The 26,670-nt window shown below is 44.4% G+C and overlaps 1 protein-coding gene across 1 annotated transcript in view; it reads left to right on the forward strand.

Annotated features, from left to right (window-relative positions):
- LOC121577110 (lisH domain-containing protein ARMC9) overlaps positions 1-26,670 on the forward strand; it is a 109,269-nt gene that overhangs the window by 21,436 nt on the left and 61,163 nt on the right. Inside the window, exons 2-8 of the mRNA XM_045223375.1 lie at positions 4,844-4,969; positions 5,167-5,337; positions 12,538-12,693; positions 12,904-12,996; positions 22,162-22,186; positions 24,271-24,428; positions 26,231-26,329. Of these exons, the coding sequence (XP_045079310.1) occupies positions 4,844-4,969; positions 5,167-5,337; positions 12,538-12,693; positions 12,904-12,996; positions 22,162-22,186; positions 24,271-24,428; positions 26,231-26,329 (828 nt within the window). The remainder of the gene's footprint in view (positions 1-4,843; positions 4,970-5,166; positions 5,338-12,537; positions 12,694-12,903; positions 12,997-22,161; positions 22,187-24,270; positions 24,429-26,230; positions 26,330-26,670) is intronic.

The following is a 26,670-nucleotide window of genomic DNA, read 5'->3' on the forward strand; positions in this document are numbered from 1 at the left end:
TCCAGCCACTGAGCTCTGACGTCATGTATAGCATGTTACTGTACAGCCACTGAGCTCTGACGTCATGTATAGCGTGTTACTGTCCAGCCACTGAGCTCTGACGTCATGTATAGCATGTTACTGTCCAGCCACTGAGCTCTGACGTCATGTATAGCATGTTACTGTACAGCCACTGAGCTCTGACGTCATGTATAGCATGTTACTGTACAGCCACTGAGCTCTGACGTCATGTATAGCATGTTACTGTCCAGCCACTGAGCTCTGACGTCATGTATAGCATGTTACTGTACAGCCACTGAGCTCCGACGTCATGCTTATAGCATGTTACTGTACAGCCACTGAGCTCTGACGTCATGTATAGCATGTTACTGTACAGCCACTGAGCTCTGACGTCATGTATAGCGTGTTACTGTACAGCCACTGAGCTCTGACGTCATGTATAGCATGTTACTGTACAGCCACTGAGCTCTGACGTCATGTATAGCATGTTACTGTCCAGCCACTGAGCTCTGACGTCATGTATAGCATGTTACTGTACAGCCACTGAGCTCTGACGTCATGTATAGCGTGTTACTGTCCAGCCACTGAGCTCTGACGTCATGTATAGCATGTTACTGTACAGCCACTGAGCTCTGACGTCATGTATAGCATGTTACTGTCCAGCCACTGAGCTCTGACGTCATGTATAGCATGTTACTGTCCAGCCACTGAGCTCTGACGTCATGTATAGCGTGTTACTGTCCAGCCACTGAGCTCTGACGTCATGTATAGCATGTTACTGTACAGCCACTGAGCTCTGACGTCATGTATAGCGTGTTACTGTCCAGCCACTGAGCTCTGACGTCATGTATAGCATGTTACTGTACAGCCACTGAGCTCTGACGTCATGTATAGCGTGTTACTGTCCAGCCACTGAGCTCTGACGTCATGTATAGCATGTTACTGTACAGCCACTGTGTTCCAATTTAGGCGTTTATCAGTGCCCAAATCTGCCATTTCCAACCCGTACACGGGTACGAGCGTAAAGGGCTACGGCATCTCATTGGGAAGGGTATATTATGAAGGGTATCGAAGGGTATATTATGAAGGGTATTTGAAATCAAGGGTTTATTTAGACATTTACATTTTACATTTACATTTTAGTCATTTAGCAGACGCTCTTATCCAGAGCGACTTACAGGAGCAATTAGGGTTAAGTGCCTTGCTCAAGGGCACATTTACGTCATTTAGCAGACGCTCTTATCCAGAGCGACTTACAAATTGGTGCATTCACCCTATAGCCAGTGGGAAAACCACTTTACACTTTTTTTTCCTTTTTTTTTGGGGGGGTAGAAGGATTACTTTATCCTATCCCAGGTATTCCTTAAAGAGGTGGGGTTTCAAATGTCTCCGGAAGGTGGTGAGTGACTCCGCTGTCCTGGCGTCGTGAGGGAGCTTGTTCCACCATTGGGGTGCCAGAGCAGCGAACAGTTTTGACTGGGCTGAGCGGGAACTATGCTTCCGCAGAGGAAGGGGAGCCAGCAGGCCAGAGGTGGATGAACGCAATGCCCTCGTTTGGGTGTAGGGACTGATCAGGGTACGGAGGTGCCGTTCCCCTCACTGCTCCATAGGCAAGCACCATGGTCTTGTAACGGATGCGAGCTTCAACTGGAAGCCAGTGGAGTGTGCGGAGGAGGGGGGTGACGTGAGAGAACTTGGGAAGGTTGAACACTAGACGGGCTGCGGCATTCTGGATGAGTTGTAGGGGTTTAATGGCACAGGCAGGGAGGCCAGCCAACAGCGAGTTGCAGTAATCCAGACGGGAGATGACAAGTGCCTGGATTAGGACCTGTGCCGCTTCCTGTGTAAGGCAGGGTCGTACTCTCCGAATGTTGTAGAGCATGAACCTGCAGGATCGGGTCACCGCCTTGATGTTAGCGGAGAACGACAGGGTGTTGTCCAGGGTCACGCCAAGGCTCTTCGCACTCTGGGAGGAGGACACAACGGAGTTGTCAACCGTGATGGCGAGATCATGGAACGGGCAGTCCTTCCCGGGAGTAAGAGCAGCTCCGTCTTGCCAGGGTTCAGCTTGAGGTGGTGATCCGTCATCCATACTGATATGTCTGCCAGACATGCAGAGATGCGATTCGCCACCTGGTTATCAGAAGGGGGGAAAGGAGAAGATTAGTTGTGTATCGTCAGCGTAGCAATGATAGGAGAGGCCATGTGAGGATATGACAGAGCCAAGTGACTTGGTGTATAGGGAGAATAGGAGAGGGCCTAGAACTGAGCCCTGGGGGACACCAGTGGTGAGAGCACGTGGTGCGGAGACAGCTTCTCGCCACGCCACTTGGTAGGAGCGACCGGTCAGGTAGGGACGCAATCCAGGAGTGAGCCGCGCCGGAGATGCCCAGCTCGGAGAGGGTGGAGAGGAGGATCTGATGGTTCACAGTATCAAAGGCAGCAGACAGGTCTAGAAGGACAAGAGCAGAGGAGAGAGAGTTAGCTTTAGCAGTGCGGAGAGCCTCCGTGACACAGAGAAGAGCAGTCTCAGTTGAATGACCAGTCCTGAAACCTGACTGGTTTGGATCAAGAAGGTCATTCTGAGAGAGATAGCAAGAGAGTTGGCTAAAGACGGCACGCTCAATAGTTTTGGAAAGAAAAGAAAGAAGGGATACTGGTCTGTAGTTGTTGACATCAGTGGGATCGAGTGTTGGTTTTTTGAGAAGGGGTGCAACTCTCGCTCTCTTGAAGACGGAAGGGACATGGCCAGCGGTCAAGGATGAGTTGATCAGCGAGGTGAGGTAGGGGAGAAGGTCACCGGAGATGGTCTGGAGAAGAGAAGAGGGGATGGGGTCAAGCGGGCAGGTTGTTGGGCGGCCTGCAGTCACAAGTCGCAGGATTTTATCTGGAGAGAGAGGGGAGAAATAAGTCAAAGCATAGGGTAGGGCAGTGTGAGTAGGACCAGCAGTATCATTAGACTTAACAAACGAGGATCGGATGTCGTCAACCTTCTTTTCAAAGTGGTTGACGAAGTCATCCACAGAGAGAGAGGGGGGGATTCAGCAGGGAGGAAAAAGTGGCAAAAGAGCTTCCTAGGGTTAGAGGCAGATGCTTGGAATTTAGAGTGGTAGAAAGTGGCCTTAGCAGCAGAAACAGATGAAGAAAATGTAGGGAGGAGGGAGTGAAAAGATGCCAGGTCGGCAGGGAGTTTAGTTTTCTTCCATTTCCGCTCCCGCTGCCCGGAGCTCTGTTCTGTGAGCTCGCAATGAGTCATCAAGCCACGGAGCTGGAGGGGAGGACCGAGCCGGCCGGGAGGATAGGGGACACAGAGAGTCAAAGGATGCAGAAAGGGAGGAGAGGAGGGTTGAGGAGGCAGAATCAGGAGATTGGAGGGAGAAGGATTGAGCAGAGGGAAGAGATGATAGGATGGAAGAGGAGAGAGTAGTGGGAGAGAGAGAGCGAAGGTTGCGGCGGCGCATTACCATCTGTGTAGGGGCAGAGTGAGTAGTGTTGGAGGAGAGCGAGAGAGAAAAGGAAACAAAGTAGTGGTCGGAGACATGGAGGGGAGTTGCAGTGAGATTAGTAGAAGAGCAGCATCTAGTAAAGATGAGGTCAAGCGTATTGCCTGCCTTGTGAGTAGGGGGACGGTGAGAGGGTGAGGTCAAAAGAGGAGAGGAGTGGAAAGAAGGAGGCAGAGAGAAATGAGTCAAATGTGGACGTAGGGAGGTTGAAATCCCCCAAAACTGTGAGGGGTGAGCCATCCTCAGGAAAGGAACTTATCAAGGCGTCAAGCTCATTGATGAACTCTCCAAGGGAACCTGGAGGGCGATAGATGACAAGGATATTAAGCTTAAATGGGCTAGTGACTGTGACAGCATGGAATTCAAATGAGGAGATAGACAGATGGGTTAGGGGAAAAATTGAGAATGTCCACTTGGGAGAGATGAGGATTCCTGTGCCACCACCCCTCTGACCAGATGCTCTCGGGGTATGCGAGAACACATGGTCAGACGAGGAGAGAGCAGTAGGAGTAGCAGTGTTTTCAGTGGTAATCCATGTTTCCGTCAGCGCCAGGAAGTCGAGGGACTGGAGGTTAGCATAGGCTGGGATGAAGTCAGCTTTGTTGGCAGCAGAACGGCAGTTCCAGAGGCTGCCTGAGACCTGGAACTCCAGGTGTGGGGTGCGTGCAGGGACCACCAGGTTAGAGAGGCAGCAGCCACGCGGTGTGAGGCGTTTGTGTAGCCTGTGCAGAGAGGAGAGAACAGGGATAGGCAGAGGCATAGTTGACAGGCTGTAGCAAATGGCTACAATAATGCAGAGGAGATCGGAATGAAATGAACTAAACATCAGGGAGAGGAGAGAGCAGGGCCTCCCTCACCAAAACTTCCACCTCAGAAACTATAATTGTTTCACTGAACCACCCGAACAAAAACTCTCCCAACTTCCACCTTTAGAAATCAGAATTGTTGTGAACCACAGCGGTTCAATGTTTCAAGGAATAGACTCAACCCACTTTATTCAGCTAGCTAACTATGACACCATAGCTAACTAGCATGCTAGCATCCAATAACACACAGTTTAGCACCAACACTTGGTCACAACAAACCACCAATAGTGTGTTAACACACTAAACAGACATCTCGTTGCAAACTACACAGATGTGTCAAGTCAAAGGTGCTTCATTTAGCTACCCATGCAGCGATGCTGCACCAGTGTCATTCTATGCAGCCAGTCTGGGACCAGGCTAATTCTAATGAACTCGGTCTCAATCAGTACATGCAATTTTGTAGTATTTGGATAAAAGTAGGTAGTGTTTGTTGTTTTAATCTAAACTATAACTTCTCTCTTTTTTTTTGACCAGTATCTGAAGTTTGGTGAATTTGAAGAGACACTTCATCACTTTGAGAAGGAGTGTAAAAACAAGGGGAAAGTCGTTCCAAAGCCCAGAGGCAACAGTCTTCGGGACTCGAAAACGCTGATTATCCAGGTAAATGGTTGATTTTAAAAAGCTGCAGTCTATGGTCATTGCTGGAAATGACAGACATCCGTCATAGAAACCCCAAAATAGTGTACTTAACCACAGAAGTTTTAAAGCCAGAGACATTCCAAAATTCCACGATGAAGATGTACCCAAAAGGAGGGTTCTGTTTATACGGTTACTAACCCACTCCTGTATCTCTGCAGAAGGACCTGTTGAGCTCATTTGACGACGGTGACTTCAAGGTGTTCTTTGAGCTGTGGACAGAGTATGTCCCTTCGGAGGTGAGGGACTGTGACCCTCACGCCCAGAAGCTGGAGTTTTACCTTCATGTTCACTTCACCATCTTCCCTCTGAAAATCCACTTGGGCAGACACGTACGTATGCCTCCCCTTATGCTGAAGTACTGCCGCTAACTGGATCGCTCCGTTGATGTGAAATATATTTAAAAAATGTGATAGAAGCTACCCAAGTTCTAATTGCGTTTTAGTATTAGTTCCGGAACCAGGTTCAAACAGTGTTTGTTTTCTTTCAAATACTTTGAGCGTTAAATTAAGCCCGATATGGAGTGGAAGATGAGCAGGTTTATCCTTTTGGTTATCAACCTTTTTTTTTGGTTACTGTACCACCTGTGACATTTTGCTTTGCCCGGAGTACCCCTGAAATAACCCCTCATGCGCATTTTACCACTAAGCCTATTGTCTCATGAGTCCTTCTTAAGTACCCCCTGTGGATAGGAAAAGTACCCCCCAGGGGTCCTCGTACCCCCGCTTGAGAACCACTGCGCTAGGCAAGCTCGATCGAGCACACATTGAAATATAATAAATACTATTTGAACCCAGGTCTGTTGTATTCAGTTTTCTGTCTGAACATTTAGCCTGTAACTCTGATATAAGAGGTACAGTGTTGCTCTTTTTAGCACAAGCCTGGCCTGTGCACTTTTGCAGATCAGCTCCCTCATCTCTGTGGTGAGAAATGACATGCAAAATGTATCATATCACCATCAGCCAACAGATGGCCTTGTTGCACCGTGCAGCCATTCCAAGCAACAAGCCATTCACACTGGTTGGTAAGGTGAAGTTCTCTTCACCACTCCTTGGTTCCAGTAAACCAAAATGGTGGTCTTATCCAGTGCAATTGTATAACCTATAACCTATAGCAAGTTGTGAAACATAGATAAGATTAGATTAACTTTGTATGATCCCACTAGAGTAAATTCATTTGGTCACATGTTTAAATACAATACAGTACATAAACATTTCAATGCATACAGAGCCTATTTTATTTTATTTTTTATTTCACCTTTATTTAACCAGGTAAGCCAGTTGAGAACAAGTTCTCATTTACAACTGCGACCTGGCCAAGATAAAGCAAAGCAGTGCGATAAAAACAACAACACAGAGTTACATATGGGGTAAAACAAAACATAAAGTCAAAAATACAACAGAAAATATATATACAGTGTGTGCAAATGTAGCAAGTTATGGAGGTAAGGCAATAAATAGGCTATAGTGCAAAATAATTACAATTAGTATTAACACTGGAATGATATATGTGCAAGAGATGATGTGCAAATAGAGATACTGGGGTGCAAATTAGCAAAATAAATAACAATATAGGGATGAGGTAGTTGGGCGGGCTAATTTCAGATGGGCTGTGTACAGGTGCAGTGATCGGTAAGGTGCTCTGACAACTGATGCTTAAAGTTAGTGAGGGAGATGAGAGTCTCCAGCTTCAGAGATTTTTGCAATTTGTTCCAGTCATTGGCAGCAGAGAACTGGAAGGAATGGCGGCCAAAGGAGGTGTTGGCTTTGGGAATGACCAGTGAGAAATACCTGCTAGAGCGCATACTACGGGTGGGTGTTGCTATGGTGACCAATGAGCTAAGATAAGGCGGGGATTTGCCTAGCAGTGATTTATAGATGGCCTGGAGCCAGTGGGTTTGGCAACGAATATGTAGTGAGGACCAGCCAACAAGAGCGTACAGGTCACAGTGGTGGGTAGTATATGGGGCTTTGGAGACAAAACGGATGGCACTGTGATAGACTACATCCAATTTGTTGAGTATAGTGTTGGAGGCTATTTTGTAAATGACATCGCCGAAGTCAAGGATCGGTAGGATAGTCAGTTTTACGAGGGCATGTTTGGCAGCATGAGTGAAGGAGGCTTTGTTGCGAAATAGGAAACCGATTCTAGATTTAACTTTGGATTGGAGATTCTTAATGTGAGTCTGGAAGGAGAGTTTACAGTCTAACCAGACACCTAGGTATTTGTAGTTGTCCACATACTCTAGGTCAGACCCGTCGAGAGTAGTGATTCTAGTCGGGTGGGCGGGTGCCAGCAGCGTTCGATTGAAGAGCATGCATTTAGTTTTACTAGTGTTTAAGAGCAGTTGGAGGCTACTGAAGGAGTGTTGTATGGCATTGAAGCTCGTTTGGAGGTTTGTTAACACAGTGTCCAATACAGCGCATTGGGAAAGTATTCAGACCCCTTCCCTTTTTCCACATTTTGTTATGTTGCAGCCTTATTCTCAAATTGATTAAATATATTTTTTTTTCTCATCAATCTACACACAATACTCCATAAAGATAAAAGCGGAAAAAATGTTTTTTAGAAATGTTTGCAAATAAATAAAAAACAGAAAGACCTTATTTACATAAGTATTCAGACCCTTTGCTATGAGACTCGAAATTGAGCTCAGGTGCATCCTGTTTCCTTTGATCATCCTTGAGATGTTTCTACAACTTCATTGGAGTCCACCTGTGGTAAATTCAATTGATTGGACATTATTTGGAAAGGCACACACCTGTCTATATAAGGTCCCACAGTTGACAGTGCATGTCAGAGCAAAAACCAAGCCATGAGGTCGAAGGAATTGTCCGTAGAGCTCCGAGACAGGATTGTGTCGAGGCACAGATCTGAAGAAGGGTACCAAAACATTTTTGCAGCATTGAAGGTCCCCAAGAACACAGTGGCCTCCATCATTCTTAAATGGAAGAAGTTTGGAACCACCAAGACTCTTCCTAGAGCTTCCGCCCCCGCCAAACTGAGCAATCGGGGGAGAAGGGCATTGGTCAGGGAGGTGACCAAGAACCCGATGGTCACTCTGACAGAGCTCCAGAGTTCCTCGGTGGAGATGGGAGAAGGACCTCAGACTGGGGTGAAGGTTCACCTTCTAACAGGACAACGACCCTAAGCACACAGACAAGACAATGCAGGAATGGCTTCGGGACAAGTCTCTGAATGTCCTTGAGTGCCCCAGCAAGAGCCTGGACTTGAACCCGATCGAACGTCTCTGGAGAGACCTGAAAATAGCTGTGCAGCGACGTTCCCCATCAAACCTGACAGAGCTTGAGAGGATCTGCAGAGAAGACTGGGAGAAACTCCCCAAGTACAGGTGTGCCAAGCTTGTAGCGTCATACCCAAGAAGACTCGAGGCTGTAATTGCTTCCAAATGTGCTTCAACAAAGTACTGAGTTAAGGGTCTGAATACTTACGTAAATATGATATTTCAGTTTTTTATTTTTAATACATTTGCAAACATTTCTAAAACTGTTTTTGCTTTGTCATTATGGGGTATTGTGTGTAGATTGATGAGGGGGAAAAAAAACAATTTAATCTGTTTTAGAATAAGGCTGTAACGTAACAAAATGTGGAAAAAGTCAAGGGGTCTGAATACTTTCAGAATGCACTGTATACAACAAGGAGTACTCCCCTCCCATATCAATACATACAGAGCCTGTATACAACAAGGAGTACTCCCCTCCCATATCAATACATACAGAGCCTGGATACAACAAGGAGTACTCCCCTCCAATATCAATACATACAGAGCCTGTATACAACAAGGAGTACTCCCCTCCCATACCAATACATACAGAGCCTGTATAGAACAAGGAGTACTCCCCTCCCATATCAATACATACAGAGCCTGTATAGAACAAGGAGTACTCCTCTCCCATATCAATACATACAGAGCCTGTATACAACAAGGAGTACTCCCCTCCCATATCAATACATACAGAGCCTGTATACAACAAGGAGTACTCCCCTCCCATATCAATACATACAGAGCCTGTATACAACAAGGAGTACTCCCCTCCCATACCAATACATACAGAGCCTGTATACAACAAGGAGTACTCCCCTCCCATACCAATACATACAGAGCCTGTATAGAACAAGGAGTACTCCCCTCCCATACCAATACATACAGAGCCTGTATAGAACAAGGAGTACTCCCTCCCATATCAATACATACAGAGCCTGTATACAACAAGGAGTACTCCCCTCCCATATCAATACATACAGAGCCTGTATACAACAAGGAGTACTCCCCTCCCATATCAATACATACAGAGCCTGTATAGAACAAGGAGTACTCCCCTCCCATACCAATACATACAGAGCCTGTATACAACAAGGAGTACTCCCCTCCCATATCAATACATACAGAGCCTGTATACAACAAGGAGTACTCCCCTCCCATACCAATACATACAGAGCCTGTATACAACAAGGAGTACTCCCCTCCCATACCAATACATACAGAGCCTGTATACAACAAGGAGTACTCCCCTCCCATATCAATACATACAGAGCCTGTATACAACAAGGAGTACTCCCCTCCCATACCAATACATACAGAGCCTGTATACAACAAGGAGTACTCCCCTCCCATACAAATACATACAGAGCCTGTATACAACAAGGAGTACTCCCCTCCCATATCAATACATACAGAGCCTGGATACAACAAGGAGTACTCCCCTCCCATACCAATACATACAGAGCCTGTATAGAACAAGGAGTACTCCCCTCCCATACCAATACATACAGAGCCTGTATAGAACAAGGAGTACTCCCCTCCCATACCAATACATACAGAGCCTGGATACAACAAGGAGTACTCCCCTCCCATACCAATACATACAGAGCCTGTATACAACAAGGAGTACTCCCCTCCCATATCAATACATACAGAGCCTGTATAGAACAAGGAGTACTCCCCTCCAATATCAATACATACAGAGCCTGTATACAACAAGGAGTACTCCCCTCCCATACCAATACATACAGAGCCTGTATACAACAAGGAGTACTCCCCTCCCATACCAATACATACAGAGCCTGGATACAACAAGGAGTACTCCCCTCCCATACCAATACATACAGAGCCTGTATACAACAAGGAGTACTCCCCTCCCATACCAATACATACAGAGCCTGTATAGAACAAGGATTACTCCCCTCCCATACCAATACATACAGAGCCTGTATAGAACAAGGAGTACTCCCCTCCCATACCAATACATACAGAGCCTGTATACAACAAGGAGTACTCCCCTCCCATACCAATACATACAGAGCCTGGATACAACAAGGAGTACTCCCCTCCCATACCAATACATACAGAGCCTGTATACAACAAGGAGTACTCCCCTCTCATACCAATACATACAGAGCCTGTATACAACAAGGAGTACTCCCCTCCCATACCAATACATACAGAGCCTGTATAGAACAAGGAGTACTCCCCTCCCATACCAATACATACAGAGCCTGTATAGAACAAGGAGTACTCCCCTCCCATACCAATACATACAGAGCCTGTATACAACAAGGAGTACTCCCCTCCCATACCAATACATACAGAGCCTGTATACAACAAGGAGTACTCCCTCCCATACCAATACATACAGAGCCTGTATACAACAAGGAGTACTCCCCTCCCATATCAATACATACAGAGCCTGTATACAACAAGGAGTACTCCCCTCCCATACCAATACATACAGAGCCTGTATAGAACAAGGAGTACTCCCCTCCCATATCAATACATACAGAGCCTGTATACAACAAGGAGTACTCCCCTCCCATACCAATACATACAGAGCCTGTATACAACAAGGAGTACTCCCCTCCCATACCAATACATACAGAGCCTGTATAGAACAAGGAGTACTCCCCTCCCATACCAATACATACAGAGCCTGTATACAACAAGGAGTACTCCCCTCCCATACCAATACATACAGAGCCTGTATACAACAAGGAGTACTCCCCTCCCATATCAATACATACAGAGCCTGTATACAACAAGGAGTACTCCCTCCCATATCAATACATACAGAGCCTGTATACAACAAGGAGTACTCCCCTCCCATATCAATACATACAGAGCCTGTATACAACAAGGAGTACTCCCCTCCCATACCAATACATACAGAGCCTGTATACAACAAGGAGTACTCCCCTCCCATACCAATACATACAGAGCCTGTATACAACAAGGAGTACTCCCCTCCCATATCAATACATACAGAGCCTGTATACAACAAGGAGTACTCCCCTCCCATATCAATACATACAGAGCCTGTATACAACAAGGAGTACTCCCCTCCCATACCAATACATACAGAGCCTGTATACAACAAGGAGTACTCCCCTCCCATACCAATACATACAGAGCCTGTATACAACAAGGAGTACTCCCCTCCCATACCAATACATACAGAGCCTGTATACAACAAGGAGTACTCCCCTCCCATACCAATACATACAGAGCCTGTATACAACAAGGAGTACTCCCTCCCATACAAATACATACAGAGCCTGTATAGAACAAGGAGTACTCCCCTCCCATACCAATACATACAGAGCCTGTATACAACAAGGAGTACTCCCCTCCCATACCAATACATACAGAGCCTGTATACAACAAGGAGTACTCCCCTCCCATATCAATACATACAGAGCCTGTATACAACAAGGAGTACTCCCCTCCCATACCAATACATACAGAGCCTGTATACAACAAGGAGTACTCCCCTCCCATACCAATACATACAGAGCCTGTATACAACAAGGAGTACTCCCCTCCCATACCAATACATACAGAGCCTGTATACAACAAGGAGTACTCCTCCCATATCAATACATACAGAGCCTGTATAGAACAAGGAGTACTCCCCTCCCATACCAATACATACAGAGCCTGGATACAACAAGGAGTACTCCCCTCCAATATCAATACATACAGAGCCTGTATACAACAAGGAGTACTCCCCTCCCATACCAATACATACAGAGCCTGTATACAACAAGGAGTACTCCCCTCCCATACCAATACATACAGAGCCTGGATACAACAAGGAGTACTCCCCTCCCATACCAATACATACAGAGCCTGTATACAACAAGGAGTACTCCCCTCCCATACCAATACATACAGAGCCTGTATACAACAAGGAGTACTCCCCTCCCATATCAATACATACAGAGCCTGGATACAACAAGGAGTACTCCTCTCCCATACCAATAGTCCAATACTTTTAACAATGTTGTCTCCAGCTGGAGCAGCCCACTACATTGAATGACCAAATAAACTCAATCAACCAATAAACTCAATCAACCAAATAAACTAAATCAACCAATAAACTCAATCAACCAATAAACTCAATCAACCAATAAACTCAATCAACCAAATAAACTCAATCAACCAAATAAACTCAATCAACCAAATAAACTCAATCAACCAATCAATCATTTAGTTTTGAATGTTTTTCCTCCCACAGGACCGAGCAGACTTTGAGGTGAGGATCAGCCACTTCAAGCACTATCTGGAGACGCGGGGGGTGGCGCTCAGCCAGACCACTGAGTTCCTACCCTACTATGCCCTCCCCTTCGTGCCCAACCCCATGGTGCACCCCTCCTTCAGAGATCTCTTCCAGGTGCCGCCCTCTCCTCTTTCAACCCCCTCACTCTTACGCCATTGTCCCCTGAAAGTACTATACGTGTGATATCAACGCTAGCAGTATGTAACAACCAAAAAAGCAATGCAGGCCAGGACACTGATTGGGCACATGAATGAATGAATGAATGAGTGTGCTGTACTTCACTAACTGCCCATGTTATGTTATGCTACGCTATATTGTTTTCAGGATTCCTGGATGCCAGAGATGAAGCAAGAACTGGAGAAGTTCCTGACTGTGACACTGAAAGTGTCCAACACTCCACGGCTTCTGTCATTATATGTATCCTTTTGACAAGAATGATTGAATGTGCCCCATATTCAGTTAAGCTGAGGTCACATAGGAAATATTTACTGTTGCTGAAGGACAATCTGATCAGCATAAAATACGTTTACAACATACGTACACAACATCAAATCATATAATACAACCTATATCCACTAGTGGCACCCTGCCCTTACGGGTGGGAAATCATTGGAAATTAATCATTTGATTCAATGCAATTGCCCCCCCTTCAACAAATCAAATATGTGTTTATCTGTTCAGATTTTTGGTCTCAGGATAGGTTACCAAAATTCTCAACTCCGGACAAAAAAACAAAAAAAAAACTCCCATATTTCCATATATATGGTTGCTTTCTAGACCATGACTAAAGTCAGCGAGATGTGCCCGCCCGCTGCTGCTTGTGTCGGTGACTCGACATTGGCATGTTTTGATAAGCCTACCATGAACCCATGTTATCCATATCTATTAAAAACAGTAGCCTACAATTGAAATATAATTATACCTACTATTGGGATCATGATTGCAATGCAATTCCCTCCTGCAAATCTGTTCAGCTTTTGGTGTCTGGATATATAGCGGTAATATGTTCAACTCCGGAGCGTTAAAAAAAATCTCCCATAGGCTTATTTCCGGTGGGATCATGGCGCATGCTTTCTCTTTTAAAATGCATTGTTTTGATACCATGAAGCTATGTTATCTATATTATTAGAAACAGAAGGCCTGTAGGCTAGGGCTGGTCCTGCATGTCCAAACTAGGAGTGGGATTTTGTATTCACGTTTTCGTGATGTCCCCAAAAATGTTCCACGACACTAGCGAATAAGCCCATACAAAGTGGTACTTTTTTGAAGGATTCATAAAATAATTTTAAGCGATAGTTTTTGGGACGAAACTAACGATCCACTTCGACATTGTATTAGTCGGGATTCAGTTCAATTGCAATGAATCGAATCATGTGAATCAAAAATAATTATAATTTGTGAATCAAAATAATAATTTGTGAATCGCCGAACAGGCTAGATGTAGCCTTTCTTTTGGATAATGTGGCTTCAAAACTAGTTTTTTAGATACGGTACTTCCAGTTGATTTAGGCATTCAATGGATGGGACATTGCAACTCAATAGATGCTAGTCAGCATGCAAAGTAAACACTTCCAAGGTAGCTAAGATAAATATGACTAAACTAGAAAAGGTACATTTCATGAAGAACATGTGTGGGCTTGCTTCAGCTGAATAAAAATATTTGTAGCCTGCCATAGCCACTATATTGAATGAGCAAATTAATTCAAAAGGCAAAAAACTAATTTGGTTGTAATGTTGAAATGTTTTACATCATGGGTGGTCAACCATCCTCCAGGAGAGATAATGGGTGCATGCTTTTTTTCCAGATTTTAAATATTATTCATTTCCATGTCGGTTCTATGCCCGGAAAAGCCCTTGTCCGGAGCAAAGGCTCCTAAATGTACATTTTAAGCTAAAATAATGCACAAAAAAAATACATTTTTATCAACAAGAAAAAAAAAGTTCCCCCACCGGACAAGGATTGTTCCAACATTCAAGAAGCCCTGAAATATGTTGAACATGTTTGCAATCCACATTGTTCTAAGTAGGCTAATTGCATGGCTTCAATATAAAAATAATATATTTTTAAACATAGCATTAACACTGATATAGGCCTACTGTAAAATGATTTATGTCTGAGCTAAGCCAAACATGGTCAATAAGCATTCAACAATAAGCATTGTTGTCAATTCACTATTGAAAATACCCAAATCAAAATTAAAATAAAACGAAACAACAACTTGTTTTAAATAAGCTATGTCTAAATACAGTTACAGACACCATAATTGCTCCCTGTGGGCAGATAATATTAGGCCTAAGACAACGTAGACTATGGAGGATTTTACGCACATCCACAGTTTTCACAGGAGCTGGAAAAAGATCCAATATAAAGAGAATGGGGGAATGTCCACTCAGCGTTGTACTGCTCCGAAGTGTAATGTTTTATAAACATAATGGTACCGTCTTTTTTACAGAATCATATTCTTACTTCTCCAAACGTAGCAGACGGCTTCTAAATTGCATTGCTGCAAGCCACGTGTTCTCACCATAAAGCCACGGACAGTGAATCATTCTAATGAGTACATTTTTTTCTTTCTTTTATTAAACTAAAAACAATAAATTCCTTTTAACTTTTTTTTTTAAACAACAACAATATTTCTAAATAGGATGGGTTCAGAATCATGACATCATAAATCACATGTGTCGTTCCATGAGCAGACACACTGGGGCTCTTAGGCAGGAGTAGCCTATAATTTCTATCCTATCCATTGAAGATAGTTTATTAAATAGTAGCTTAGGCCTAGTTATAAACAAACATGCAGCCTATCTAGTGTTCTACATTAAATAGGGTAATTGGCTTCAACCTGGAAATAGCATTGCATGTTCGAGCCACTTAGCCTACCATCCAAACTTTTCACAGGACTGGAATAAGATCCAGTATGAAGAGAAAAGGAGGAAGGTCCACTCACCGTTGTACTGCTCCCAGACATACAGTGGGGAGAACAAGTATTTGATACACTGCCGATTTTGCAGGTTTTCCTACTTACAAAGCATGTAGAGGTCTGTAATTTTTATCATAGGTACACTTCAACTGTGAGAGACGGAATCTAAAACAAAAATCCAGAAAATCACATTTGTATGATTTTAAGTAATTCATTTGCATTTTATTGCATGACATAAGTATTTGATACATCAGAAAAGCAGAACTTAATACAGTGGGGAAAAAAAGTATTTAGTCAGCCACCAATTGTGCAAGTTCTCCCACTTAAAAAGATGAGAGAGGCCTGTAATTGTCATCATAGGTACACGTCAACTATGACAGACAAAATGAGAAAAAAAATCCTGAAAATCACATTGTAGGATTTTTAATGAATTTATTTGCAAATTATGGTGGAAAATAAGTATTTGGTCAATAACAAAAGTTTCTCAATACTTTGTTGTATACCCTTTGTTGGCAATGACACAGGTCAAACGTTTTCTGTAAGTCTTCACAAGGTTTTCACACACTTGCTGGTATTTTGGCCCATTCCTCCATGCAGATCTCCTCTAAGCAGTGATGTTTTGGGGCTGTCGCTGGGCAACACGGACTTTCAACTCCCTCCAAAGATTTTCTATGGGGTTGAGATCTGGAGACTGGCTAGGCCACTCCAGGACCTTGAAATGCTTCTTACGAAGCCACTCCTTCGTTGCCCGGGCGGTGTGTTTGGGATCATTGTCATGCTGAAAGACCCAGCCACGTTTCATCTTCAATGCCCTTGCTGATGGAAGGAGGTTTTCACTCAAAATCTCACGATACATGGCCCCATTCATTCTTTCCTTTACACGGATCAGTCGTCCTGGTCCCTTTGCAGAAAAACAGCCCCAAAGCATGATGTTTCCACCCCCGTGCTTCACAGTAGGTATGGTGTTCTTTGGATGCAACTCAGCATTCTTTGTCCTCCAAACATGACGAGTTGAGTTTTTACCAAAAAGTTATATTTTGGTTTCATCTGACCATATGACATTCTCCCAATCCTCTTCTGGATCATCCAAATGCACTCTAGCAAACTTCAGACGTGCCTGGGCATGTACTGGCTTAAGCAGGGGGACACGTCTTGCACTGCAGGATTTGAGTCCCTGGCGGCGTAGTGTGTTACTGATGGTAGGCTTTGTTACTTTGGTCCCAGCTCTCTGCAGGTCATTCACTAGGTCCCCCCGTGTGGTTCTGGGATTTTTGCTCACCGTTTTTGTGATCATTTTGACCCCACAGGGTGAGATCTTGCGTGGAGCCCCAGATCGAGGGAGATTATCAGTGGTCTTGTATGTCTTCCATTTCCTAATAATTGCTCCCACAGTTGATTTCTTCAAACCAAGCTGCTTACCTATTGCACATTCAGTCTTCCCAGCCTGGTGCAGGTCTACAATTTTGTTTCTGGTGTCCTTTGACAGCTCTTTGGTCTTGGCCATAGTGGAGTTTGGAGTGTGACTGTTTGAGGTTGTGGACAGGTGACTTTTATACTGATAACAAGTTCAAACAGGTGCCATTAATACAGGTAACGAGTGGAGGACAGAGGAGCCTCTTAAAGAATAAGTTACAGGTCTGTGAGAGCCAGAAATCTTGCTTGTTTGTAGGTGACCAAATACTTATTTTCCACCATAATTTGCAAATAAATTCATAAAAAATCCTACAATGTGATTTTCTGGATTTTTTTCCCTCAATTTGTCTGTCATAGTTGACATGTACCTATGATGAAAATTACAGGCCTCTCATCTTTTTAAGTGGGAGAACTTGCACAATTGGTGGCTGACTAAATACTTTTTTCCCCCACTGTATTTGGTACAGAAACCTTTGTTTGCAATTACAGAGATCATACGTTTCCTGTAGGTCTTGACCAGGTTTGCACACACTGCAGCAGGGATTTTGGCCCACTCCTCCATACAGACCGTCTCCAGATCCTTCAGGTTTCGGGGCTGTCGCTGGGCAATACGGACTTTCAGCTCCTTCCAAAGATTTTCTATTGGGTTCAGGTCTGGAGACTGGCTAGGCCACTCCAGGACCTTGAGATGCTTCTTACGGAGCCACTCCTTAGTTGCCCTGGCTGTGTGTTTCGGGTCGTTGTCATGCTGGAAGACCCAGCCACGACCCATCTTCAATGCTCTTACTGAGGAAGGAGGTTGTTGGCCAAGATCTCGCGATACAATGCCCCATCCATCCTCCCCTCAATACGGTGCAGTCGTCCTGTCCCCTTTGCAGAAAAGCATCCCCAAAGAATGATGTTTCCACCTCCATGCTTCACGGTTGGGATGGTGTTCTTGGGGTTGAACTCATCCTTCTTCTTCCTCCAAACACGGCGAGTGAAGTTTAGACCAAAAAGCTCTATTTTTGTCTCATCAGACCACATGACCTTCTCCCATTCCTCCTCTGGATCATCCAGATGGTCATTGGCTAACTTCAGACGGGCCTGGACATGCGCTGGCTTGAGCAGGGGGACCTTGCGTGCGCTGCAGGATTTAATCCATGACGGCGTAGTGTGTTACTAATGGTTTTCTTTGAGACTGTGGTCCCAGCTCTCTTCAGGTCATTGACCAGGTCCTGCCGTGTAGTTCTGGGCTGATCCCTCACCTTCCTCATGATCATTGATGCCCCACGAGGTGAGATCTTGCATGGAGCCCCAGGCCGAGGATGATCATTTTCTAATAATTGCACCAACAGTTGTTGCCTTCTCACCAAGCTGCTTGCCTATTGTCCTGTAGCCCATCCCAGCCTTGTGCAGGTCTACAATTTTATCCCTGATGTCCTTACACAGCTCTCTGGTCTTGGCCATTGTGGAGAGGTTGGAGTCTGTTTGATTGAGTGTGTGGACAGGTGTCTTTTATACAGGTAACGAGTTCAAACAGGTGCAGTTAATACAGGTAATGAGTGGAGAACAGGAGGGCTTCTTAAAGAAAAACTAACAGGTCTGTGAGAGCCGGAATCTTACTGGTTGGTAGGTGATCAAATACTTATTTCATGCAATAAAATGTAAATGAATTACTTAAAAATCATACAATGTTATTTTCTGGATTTTTTTTTTCTCCATCTCTCACAGTTGAAGTGTACCTATCATACAAATTACTGACCTCTACATGTTTTGTAAGTAGGAAAACCTGCAAAATCGGCAGTGTATCAAATACTTGTTCTCCCCACTGTATACAGCTATAGCCCACCATGGCTGTTGATATGGCCGTTAGTGACTTTGCAACGTGAAAGGTAAACAAACAAACAGGCAAATAAACAGTGCATTCTGAAAGTATTCAGACCCCTTGACTTTTCCCATGATTTGTTACATTACAGCCTTATTCTAAAATTGATTAAATAGTTTTTTTTTTCCCCTCATCAATCTACACACAATACCCCATAATGACAAAGCAAAAACAGGTTTTTAGAAATTGTTACAAATGTATTCAAATAAAAAACGGAACTATCACATTTACATAAGAATTCAGACACTTTACTCAATACTATGTTGTATCTTTTTGGTTATGACTCTACAAGCTTGGCACACCTGTATTTGGGGAGTTTCTCCCATTCTTCTCTGCAGATCCTCTCAAGCTTTGTCAGGTTGGATGGGGAGCGTCGCTGCACAGCAATTTTCAGGTCTCTCCAGAGATGTTTGATCGGGTTCAAGTCCGGGCTCTGGCTGGGCCACTCAAGGACATTCAGAGACTTGTCCCGAAGCCATTTCTGCATTGTCTTGTCTGTGTGCTTAGGGTCGTTGTCCCGTTGGAAGGTGAACCTTCGCCCCAGTCTGAGGTCCTGAGCACTCTGGAGCAGGTTTTCATCAATGATCTCTCTGTACTTTGCTCTGTTCATCTTTCCCTCAATGCTGACTAGTCTCCCAGTCCCTGCATCTGAAAAACATCCCCACAGCATGATGCTGCCACCATCATGCTTCACCGTAGGGATGGTGCCAGGTTTCCTCCAGACGTGACGCTTGGCATTCAGGCCAAAGAGTTTAATCTTGGTTTCATCAGACCAGAGAATCTTGTTTCTCATGGTCTGAGAGTCCTTTAGGTGCCTTTTGGCAAACTCCAAGCGGGCTGTCATGTGCCTTTTACTGAGGAGTGGCTTCCGTCTGACCACTCTACCATAAAGGCCTGATTGGTGGAGTGCTGCAGAGATGGTTGTCCTTCTGGAAGTTTCTCCCATCTCCACAGAGGAACTCTAGAGCTCTGTCAGTGACCATCGGGCTCTTGGTCACCTTGGTGGTTCCAAACTTCTTCCATTTAAGAATGATGGAGGCCACTGTGTTCTTGGGTACCTTCAATGCTGCAGAAATGTTTTGGTACCCTTCCCCATATCTGTGCCTCGACACAATCCTCTCTCGGAGCACTACGGACAATTCCTTCAACCTCATGGCTTGGTTTTAGCTCTTACATGCACTGTCGACTGTGGGACCTTATATAGACAGGTGTGTGCCTTTCCAAATCATGTCCAATCAATTGAATTTACCACAGGTGGACTCCAATCAAGTTGTAGAAACATCTCAAGGATGACTCAATTCCCGAGTCTCATAGCAAAGTGTCTGAATACCTATGTAAATAAGGTATTTCTGATTTTTATTTGTAACAAATTTGCAAAAATCTCAAAAAATCTGTTTTCGCTTTGTCATTATGGGGTATTGTGTGTAGATTGAAGAGAAAAATAAGAACATTTAATCCAGTTTAGATTATTTTTTACTTAATCCATTTTATAATAAGGCTGTAACGAAACAAAATGTGAAAAAAAAGTCAAGGGGTTTGAATACTTTCCCAATGCACTGTAGCTACAAGTGGATTCAGCACCACAGACAGAGATTGGAATTCCTGAGACTTGACAGTTGGGTCCAACAGAGGAAAGTGGGACCTAACAGTCAGTGCACACTCAAAACACATGGATCTTATTTAGCAAAGTTTCAGTCTCAATCGACCGTCATCAGGGTATTGTACTCAGTACCCTAAACAGAGGGACTGAGGTGTTAACCAACAGTTGTTCAAGTAGTGACACTCTTTTCTCACCCTGCCAAGTAGCCAGTGGCCAGTTTCTTAAGGTTCTCTGTATTCAGAGAATGCTTTACCATCCTCAGTTACAGAGATGGCTTAGACACTTCCGAGGCATCCGTGAATGCTAAGTGGAAGTCCTGTAGCGTATTCTAGAGAGGCAAAGGGCTCTAAATAATAAATCAGTGAGTGGAGAACAAAATCTGAGAATGACTCTCTGATTCAAGCCACTCCAAATACAGCTAGCTCTTGCTCTCATCTGAGACACGTTTTCAAGACTCCAATAAAAGCTTTTCTTTCAGCCACTAAAGAGATGGTTAAGGTGCACACAGTCACTCGACTGTACACTACTGGTCAAACGTTTTAGAACACCTACTTATTCAAGGGTTTTTCTTTATTTTTACTCAATTCTACATTGTAGAATAATAGCGAAGACATCAAAACTATGAAATAACACATATGGAATCATGTAGTAACCAAGAGTCTGCAAAGCTGTCATCAAGGCAAAGGGGGTGGCTATTTGAAGAATCTCAAAATATAAAATATATTTGGATTTGTTTAACACTTTTTTTGGTTACTACATGATTCCATATGTGTTATTTCATAGTTTTGATGTCTTCACTATTATTCTACAATGTAGAAAATAGTAAAAAATTAAGAAAAACCCTTGAATGAGTAGGTGTTCTAAAACGTTTGACCTTTAGTGTATACTATCCAGCAACCTCTCCAAGCTTTAGGCAGGGAAATAAAACCGGTTTTGATGTTGTGAAAGCCGGGCTACGTTCGAGCACAACAACAACCATCCGATCCCGCCTCTGACCCTTGTAATGGTTTAAGGGCAAGTAGTGAGAGAAATGGACAGGGCGATGATATCAGAACAATTGTAGCTTCATATGAAAAGACAATGGATAGATTTTACTTTCTCGTCCATTCACGTCATTAAACCTTATCCGCCTCACCGTGAAAAGGCTTCAGGATTGTACCGTCATAATGTTTATGGAGCTCAGCCTTTAAACCCAACAGTCAAGACGACGAGGCTTGTTTAGGATCCACATGGGAGTTCCTCCACTCCACTGTTCCGGCCTTATGGACATTAATAGTGGTAGTGTTTACCGACCCGTGGGAGTTTGTGTAAAGTTGCCTTAAAACAACTTTATCCCTTCTTCTGCTTGTGATGCATACCGTTTGCATTGAACAAACATTGAAAGGCGGCCGCCATTTCAATTGGAAAGACATACACCTGTCAGATATACTGATGCAGGATATGCTTTGCATATTTGAAAATGTCTCAGTAATACGATAGACTGTTCTCTCTGCTGCCGCGCGGCAAGCGGTACCGACGCCTGGAACCAAAAAGCACCCTGAACAGCTTCTCAGCATATGAATATGATGTGTTCCTCTGTAGCTCAGCTGGTAGAGCACGGCGCTTGTAACGCTAAGGTAGTGGGTTCGATCCCCGGGACCACCCATACACAAAAAAAAAATTTATGCACGCATGACTGTAAGTCGCTTTGGATAAAAGCGTCTGCTAAATGGCATATTATTATTATTATTATTATTATTATTATGATTGTGTATTGTTTCTTTAACGTGGGCGTTACACAGAAGGATGGCGGAAGGAGTACTAAAGGTGATTGTCCCCATAGAAATAGAATTTCTGTTTTCTGTTCTATTGTCATTCTATTTCTATAATTGTCCTTCTCCAGTCTTTTTTAAGGAGCGTATTTACATCAGATGGACTTTGGACTTTCATACCTGTCACTGTCTGTGAAATTCTTTCACTTGACAAAATACCTCATGTAGACTGTGCTGAATGAACACCGTGATTCATCATACATAACTATGATTCCTTGTGTTGTGACTTATCCTTCAGTAGACGTAGTATTGACACGTCTCAGTGTCGAAGGTTAGAGCCAATGACAGACGCATACTGATACTGCAAATGCATTAGTTCACACTGTAACCTAAATATATGTCAGGCAGCACAGTTGCCAGGGTAATTTGGATTGTTATCAACTGATGCTGAATTGCCATGGTAATATGGAATTTGACTGCCGATTGCACTAGCTATGTGAAAGTTCAAACTAAGCCTAGTTATAACTTAAGTGTGTGCTTACTAAATTCGCATGTACACTTTTACTAAATTCAACCAGTTTGCATTTTATTTTCCCCCGATGGGTTATACAGTGTTAGCCAGCTAACTGAACTAGCTAGCTAGCTTATTAACTGCCTGGTAACCATGGTGATTGAGGTCGTCTTCTGATTATTGATTGGCTAACACAGGCATAGGTTATTACTGACTTGCTGCTGTACTTCCTGGACACCAGTCCATTCATCATGGCCTCCAGCCCATTCATCATGGCCTCCAGTCCATTCATCATGGCCTCCAGCCCATTCAACATGGCCTCCAGTCCATTCAACATGGCCTCCAGCCCATTCATCATGGCCTCCAGTCCATTCATCATGGCCTCCAGCCCATTCATCATGGCCTCCAGTCCATTCAACATGGCCTCCAGTCCATTCAACATGGCCTCCAGCCCATTCAACATGGCCTCCAGTCCATTCATCATGGCCTCCAGTCCATTCATCATGGCCTCCAGTCCATTCATCATGGCCTCCAGTCCATTCAACATGGCCTCCAGCCCATTCATCATGGCCTCCAGTCCATTCATCATGGCCTCCAGTCCATTCATCATGGCCTCCAGTCCATTCATCATGGCCTCCAGTCCATTCATCATGGCCTCCAGTCCATTCATCATCCATTCATCATGGCCTCCAGTCCATTCAACATGGCCTCCAGTCCATTCATCATCCATTCATCATGGCCTCCAGTCCATTCATCATGGCCTCCAGTCCATTCATCATCCATTCATCATGGCCTCCAGTCCATTCATCATGGCCTCCAGTCCATTCAACATGGCCTCCAGTCCATTCAACATGGCCTCCAGTCCATTCATCATGGCCTCCAGTCCATTCATCATGGCCTCCAGTCCATTCATCATGGCCTCCAGTCCATTCAACATGGCCTCCAGTCCATTCATCATGGCCTCCAGTCCATTCATCATGGCCTCCAGCCCATTCATCATGGCCTCCAGTCCATTCATCATGGCCTCCAGTCCATTCATCATGGCCTCCAGCCCATTCATCATGGCCTCCAGTCCATTCATCATGGCCTCCAGCCCATTCATCATGGCCTCCAGCCCATTCATCATGGCCTCCAGTCCATTCACCATGGCCTCCAGTCCATTCATCATCCATTCACCATGGCCTCCAGTCCATTCATCATCCATTCACCATGGCCTCCAGTCCATTCATCATCCATTCACCATGGCCTCCAGTCCATTCATCATCCATTCACCATGGCCTCCAGTCCATTCATCATCCATTCATCATGGCCTCCAGTCCATTCAACATGGCCTCCAGTCCATTCATCATCCATTCATCATGGCCTCCAGTCCATTCAACATGGCCTCCAGTCCATTCATCATGGCCTCCAGTCCATTCATCATCCATTCATCATGGCCTCCAGTCCATTCAACATGGCCTCCAGTCCATTCAACATGGCCTCATTCTAATTCTATGGGAGTTACATAATTGCTAGATGTTTTTGTGCTTATGTGTGTGGCTGTTTGATTCTGTTTGTGTGTGTGTGTGTGTGTGTGTGTGTGTGTGTGTGTGTGTGTGTGTGTGTGTGTGCGCTGTATGTGTTTGCAGACACCATACAGCAGTTGCAGCTGCAGCTTGCCGAAGCAGAGAAGAGGACCACCAGCTACATGAGGAGGTTTAATAAGATGCAGGCCGACCACCACAACCTGATAGGAGTCACTGCCGAGCTGGTGGACTCACTGGAGGCTACCGTCAGTGGGAAAATGGTAGGGCCGAATCTGTTGCCACACGTGTACACACACACAGGTACAAATACATTAGCCTGGTCCCAGATCTGTTTGTGCTGTCATGTCAAATACATTAGCCTGGTCCCAGATCTGTTTGTGCTGTCATGTCTACAATGTTTACATAATGTTTTGCCGACTTTACATGTGTATACTGTATTCTAGTCATGGCTCATCCTGTATAACTACTGCCGTACACACCTTTCTATTCATATACTGTCCATACTGTCTATACACACCATTTATACACTGAGAGTACAAAACATTAAGAACACCTTCCTAATATTGAGTTGCTTAAAAATCCTTCTTTAACCTGTCTCTTCCCCTTTCATCTATACTGATTGAAGTGGATTTACCAGCTTTCACCTGGTCAGTCTATGTCATGGAAATAATAATAATAAGTCTCCCGAGTGGCGCAGTGGTCTAAGGCTGTGCTGTGCCACTAGAGATCCTGGTTCGAATCCAGGCTCTGTCGTAGCCGGCCGCGACCGGGAGACCCATGGGGCGGCGCACAATTGGCCCAGTGTCGTCCAGGGTAGGGGAGGGAATGGCCGGCAGGGATGTAGCTCAGTTGGTAGAGCAACGCCAGGGTTGTGGGTTTGATTCCCATGGGGGGCCAGTATGAAAAAATTATAAAAAAATGTATGCACTAACTGTAAGTCGCTCTGGATAAGAGCGTCTGCTAAATGACTAAAATGGAAATGGAAAGAGCAGGTGTTCTTAATGTTGTGTACACTCAGTGTATATATATTTATATTACGGACGCTGACGTTGCTCGTTCTGATATTTCTTAATTTCTTGTTTTTAACTTTTTGGATTATGTTATTGTATTGCTAGATATTACTGCACTCACTGTTGGAGCTAGAAATGCAAACATTTAGCTACATCTGCAAATCTGTGTACGCAATAAATCAACTTTGATTTGAACTCCTTGTCATTAAAAAAATGATGAAACCCAGTTTGTTTGCCTGTTTAGGATTGGCATGATGGTACCAACAGACTGTTACCCAGGCTACAGATACAACAAACCTTAAAACACTGAACACACACACACATCATTTTGTAGTGATGTGGACACCGAGGAACTTGACGCGCTCGACCTGCTCCACAACAGCCCCGTCAATGTGGATGGGGGCGTGCTCGGCCCTCCGTTTCCTGTAGTCCACGATCAACTCCTTTGTTTACGTTGAGGGAGAAGTTGTTGTCCTGGCACCACATTGCCACGTCTCACTGACCTCCTCCCTAAAGGCTGTCTCATCGTCGTTAGTGATCCGGCCAACCACCGTCGTGTCGTCAGCAAACTTAATGATGGTGTTGGAGTTGTGAGTGAACAGGGAGTACAGGAGGGGACTAAGCACGCACCCCTGAGGGGCCCCCCGTGTTGAGGGACTGGCGAAATGACCCCACTTGTCCGAATTTTCCTTGTTTTACAATCCTTGTGGGGACCAAACAATTGATTCTCATTCAAAATCCTATTTTCCATAACCCTAACCCCTAACCACAAACCCTAACTCCTAAACCTAACCCTAAAATAGCCTTTTTCCTTGTGGTGACCGGCGAAATGTCCCCACTTGTCTGAATTGTCCTTGTTTTACAATCCTTGTGAGGACTTCTGATAAACCAAACAGACAGTATAACAGCGCCATCATCATACATCCTGATGACTGACGTAGGCTACACTCACAACATACACAAAAACAGCAAGCTCTTCCTCACTCCCCCCCATTTCCTTCCTCCTCCCCACACACTCCTCTCTGAGCTCAGTTCTGGTTATGTTTTTGCAGATCTCCCCAGAATACCTCCAGAGTGTGTGTGTGCGTCTTTTCAGCGGCCAGCTGAGGCAGAGTGCGGCGCAGAGCATCGACTTCACCAGGCCTGGCACTGTGAGTGACAACACCCTTCGCTGACGGCAAACTCAATTTCCCATGAGCACTGTAGAGCCGTTTTAGTAGAAAACACTATCTACAGTATAGCCTCTCCACTTTCTCCTGAGTGAATGACTTCTAAACGTGACACAGCAATATGTAGCAATACATTATATTTATTTAGCCTCTCACGTTGGTGGGACTAATGGTTAACCAAGTAGGAAAGTTAATACCTTAATACATAACTGTATTTCCAGTGCGTAAACGTTTCTTTGTTGTTACAATTCATAGCAGCTCTTAGCTGTCCAGTTTGCTGTTAGTATTGTGGCACTCCTCAATCTGAGACGTATTCTACGTTT

The sequence above is a fragment of the Coregonus clupeaformis genome, chromosome 11, assembly GCF_020615455.1.
Source record: "Coregonus clupeaformis isolate EN_2021a chromosome 11, ASM2061545v1, whole genome shotgun sequence".
Classification (NCBI taxonomy): domain Eukaryota; kingdom Metazoa; phylum Chordata; class Actinopteri; order Salmoniformes; family Salmonidae; genus Coregonus; species Coregonus clupeaformis.